Source organism: Sycon ciliatum, chromosome 4 (genome assembly GCF_964019385.1).
Source record: "Sycon ciliatum chromosome 4, ocSycCili1.1, whole genome shotgun sequence".
Lineage (NCBI taxonomy): Eukaryota > Metazoa > Porifera > Calcarea > Leucosolenida > Sycettidae > Sycon > Sycon ciliatum.
In genome coordinates, this window is record NC_088646.1 from 22,589,596 (window position 1) to 22,593,658 (window position 4,063).

The 4,063-nt window shown below is 51.4% G+C and overlaps 1 protein-coding gene across 1 annotated transcript in view; it reads left to right on the forward strand.

Moving 5' to 3' along the window:
- The first annotated feature begins 487 nt into the window (after positions 1 to 487).
- The window catches only part of LOC135815077 (uncharacterized), a 15,722-nt gene continuing 12,146 nt past the window's right edge, over positions 488 to 4,063 (forward strand). Inside the window, exon 1 of the mRNA XM_065328312.1 lies at positions 488 to 2,864. Within this exon, the coding sequence (XP_065184384.1) occupies positions 627 to 2,864 (2,238 nt within the window). The 5' untranslated portion in view covers positions 488 to 626. The remainder of the gene's footprint in view (positions 2,865 to 4,063) is intronic.

Genomic DNA, 4,063 nt, shown 5'->3' on the forward strand with positions numbered 1-4,063 from the left:
GTGGTGACTGAACTGAAGTGACTCAACAGGAAAGTAAGTAACTGGCAGTCTGCACTCTGTAAGCGCAAGGATCCTGTGTAGCTTTCGAAAAATTCGGGAAGTGCAACTGGCAAGTGAAGTGTAAGAAGTGACCATCAATCCGTCAGCCAGTGCAGTGCTGCTTTCACCCGACACACGTGTTCTTCGTCCATCGCCACCTAGGCTAGAGACCTAAACAGCAGATATCTAGATCAGCGTAGATGTACACTACCAGCTGACTTGATATCACGGACAAGGGCTAGAGCGTGAAGCAAGAGAGAGCTGAACAGGTGAGAGTATTCAACACGACTCGATCAAGACGAGAGCGTAGTAGTAGATCTACTAGTACCAGCGAAGATGTACTAGGTGATGCTTGTTCATTATCCTATCGCGTCAGAGCATACTCATACTAGTAATTATTCGTACAGGACGTAGTACTTGGCTACCAGCAATAGATCGTAGTAGCCACTGCCGATCATCACTGCAAGCTGCAGGTAGTGCCTAATGGTGACGAATGGTCCGTAGTGTTCCTGAAGTGCGGCAACGACACTACGTGTGACCTGGTGACTGTCCTAGATTCTTGCTACAGCTGTACTACGGTGCAAGTCATGGAAGTGCGCACATGGAACGGTGGAGGAATCGAGTGGAATGGCTCAGCGAATGCCGTAGTCGTCAGGCCCCGACGCAGGAAGAGACCGTCGCTGTACGACGATGTAGTAGCGGGCCGGGTATCTAGAGACAACGAAGACGCCATGAAGAGAAGCTCTGTATCTAGCGTGGCTGGTTTGTTGCCAGCAAAGGCGACCAGAAAACTGGAACTTGCGAAGAAGCGAGGTGAGAGCGATTTCGGTATCATGCTAACTGGAGACCGACCAGCGATCTTCACCAACATCTCCCATCGCAGTGCTGCCTCCCGGGCTGGTTTGCGGGTTGGAGATGTCCTACTGGAAGTCAACGGTCGAAGTGTTGAAGGCGAGAATCACTCCGACATCGTGGGCAGCATTGCCAAATGTAAGAAAACTGTGACATTCGCAGTAGTTGACGACGAAACATACCGCATCGGTATGTCACTGGCTGGTTTCTCAGCGGCAAACGATGCTCCCAGTGCTAGTCCACCCATGCCAGCTAGCTCCTTGATGCCACGAAACGAGGATGCTTCACCCGCTAGATCCGTTTCTGCAGCTAGCTCGTTAGCCTCGAGATCATCGCTAGCTTCACAATCTGATAACGACTCCGGTAAAAGTCCAACGACGACGACTTGCAGTGGTGGTGCAGTATCGTCCTCGCCCACCATGTCCATGCAATCATCTCTATCCCAGGTATCTCAGGATTCTACCACTGGTACAACATCGCCCCCGACGTCCTTGCGCACCTTTCTCGACACAGAGGAAACACGTTATGACGGAAAGCGCCGGAGTAGCTCGCACCAAAGCGTCACTTGGGACCAGAGGAGTCGCCTCACTACCATGAGTGGTCGACAGTCGGCGACCTCACGCTCGGCACTGGCCAAATCAAAGTCGTTCTCGCAGAGTGATGGATCCATCACGCGCAGTGGTCGCCCAGGGTCCGCGAAAAATAACGTGGCGTTCACGCTGACGGAGGACGTAGTTGTTGGCCCACCTACGGAGACACATCGCGTGGCTGGCGGCTCTCTGGTGCAGCACTATGATTTCGATGTTCTCTACTACGGCAATGTACCGCTCTCGAAAGTGACGACGCAGTGTCAGGAACCGAACGCACTCACAGAGCTGGCGGCAGAAGCCGTGCAAGCAGTTGGCGAAGAAACTGCCGTCAAGGTCGCACGCATGCAAGTATCTTCCAGCGGATTGTGTCTGATTGAAAGGACAGACGAGAAAGATCCCAAACACCAAGTCGACCCCGCATTCATTCCGCGCGCGCACCTCAGCGCAGCATGGTGCAGTCGCCAGTCTCCGTTCCGAATCGCTCTACTCCAGCGCTCTAATCTGTGGTCCATTCCTCCTTCATCTCCACTACATCAGCAAATCATGCACCAACAGTCTACATTGTCGGACAACGGCACTTCAAGTAGTAGGCGCAGCCCGACGGCGTCGTCATCGTCGTCATCGTCATCGCCGTTCTCCGACACTGCCGTCACCACTGCGACGAGCTGCAGAGCTGGCAGTTCTCAGGAGACTGACGGCAACACTACGACTGCACCTAGCCGTCATGTGCTGGTGGTCAATGCGCATGTCGTGGAAATAATTGACAGCAGCAGCAGAACATCACACCACAGTTCACGCGGCGCATCACCCAAGGCTACTAGAGGCAATGTACATTTTCCGAATGGTCAACAGCAGCAGCAGAAGGTCAACACTCCGCCACAGCTACACAGCCAAGCTCAAGGTATCGTCACGTTGCTGTCCACTTTATTTCAGGGCTCTCAAGCACCACCACCACCAGAAGCAGCAGGAGCAGCGGCATTATCTGGAGTACAACCGTCAGGCCCCACTGCTCAGTCCTCATTACCAACAGCTGCTCTTCATTCTCTGCAACACGAAACTTCTGAGAAGGCTGATGCAAGACTTGGGCCCGGCCGTGGCCCAGATAGCAGTGAGCCATTGAATTTAGTGGACGCACAAGGTAGCGTCAGCTTTCTTGGACTGCGAAATCTAACCAGTCGGCCATCACTGGACGGAGGTAGTAAGAGCGCGATTGAAGCCGCTATTGACCGCCACGACACTGAGTTGAATAGAGAAGCCAACAGGTTACACCCCGCAGTTACGTTTGATTGGCGTTCCGCACACCAGATCACCAGCACCTCGTCCACGAGCAGCAGCAGTGTTGGAGCGCGGCAGGAAGACGAGCAGCTGAAAAGAAACTCGGAGGTAAGTCAGTTCAGCAACAAACGTTCCTTCCCGTTAGCTACCTGCGTATGGTGTGACGTTCGTAAAATATTCAGACCTCCGCGTATGTACTTGTAGTTTCTTGGCTTGGTTGCGCGAGCGTGAAAAGAATAAAAGCCCTGGCGTGTTGCTGCAAGTGCACCCTTGCTGGTTTGTTGTAGTGGTCACATAGCTAGCGTTCCTGGTATGTCTTTGGTTGATTAGAGAGGGATCCTTTTGTTCTGACCAGATGTCACAAAAGTGAAGCGAACAAAAATACTGGGAAGAGGTGCGGAGGGCTTGTTTTACGTAGCACTCCATTTAGCCTTGTCGTTGTTTTGTGCCATGCATAATCCTTCTTTTGTTGTGCAATCGGTACCTGCAGCTCGTTTGTGCTTGTACTCGTACATTCTCAGCGGGCGGCCATGCAAGGTCTTATCCCTATGAACGCTGGTATCGGCAAACTATTTGTAACACTTTTGGTTGGAACAGAATGGTTGGTTGCCTTCACTTTGCCTGTAAAAACAAGTCAAGAAGAACGATAATCTTTTGGAAATCTAGTCAGTGACAGGTCTTGTCTTTGATAGCCCATGGTGCTAATACTCAAATAGTACGTAGTTATACTGTATAGTGTCTATTATTGTCTGATTATATCATAAATTTGAGGGATGTCACACGTGAAATATTTTTGTAGTCTGTCAAATACCTGAGCTTTGTGTAGGAGAGAGAGAGACTGGCAGGAATGACATGAGTAGCAGCTCACTGAGCTCAGCCTGTGAGTAGCCACAGGAAACAACCCATACTAGTAGTAGTAGTACTATAGCCTAGGTGTGCCAGATGTGGAAGTTCATAATGTATGTAGATGTTGTTGCTCTTACCATTGGCATTGCACAGGTGGTTTGAGGTGCCAGGTGGCCATGGCCGTCTGTTTGTAGCTTTCAGACCGTGGCCTGTTCCTCGTGTCCTTCTGCTCAGCAGTACAATGCCACATCTGCTTATCATACGGCACAGTACCATGCTGCGTCTGCTTACGGCACGGTACCATGCTGCGTCTGCTTACGGGCAGTTTATCTTGCGTTCGGTTATGAACAAAAAAATCCTGAACTGTTGCGGAGAAAGTTTTGATTCCCCATGAAGGAGGGGGGATGGTATGGGGGGGGGGGGTAAGATCATCTTGTCAAGGTGCAAGCGGGCATGACGTA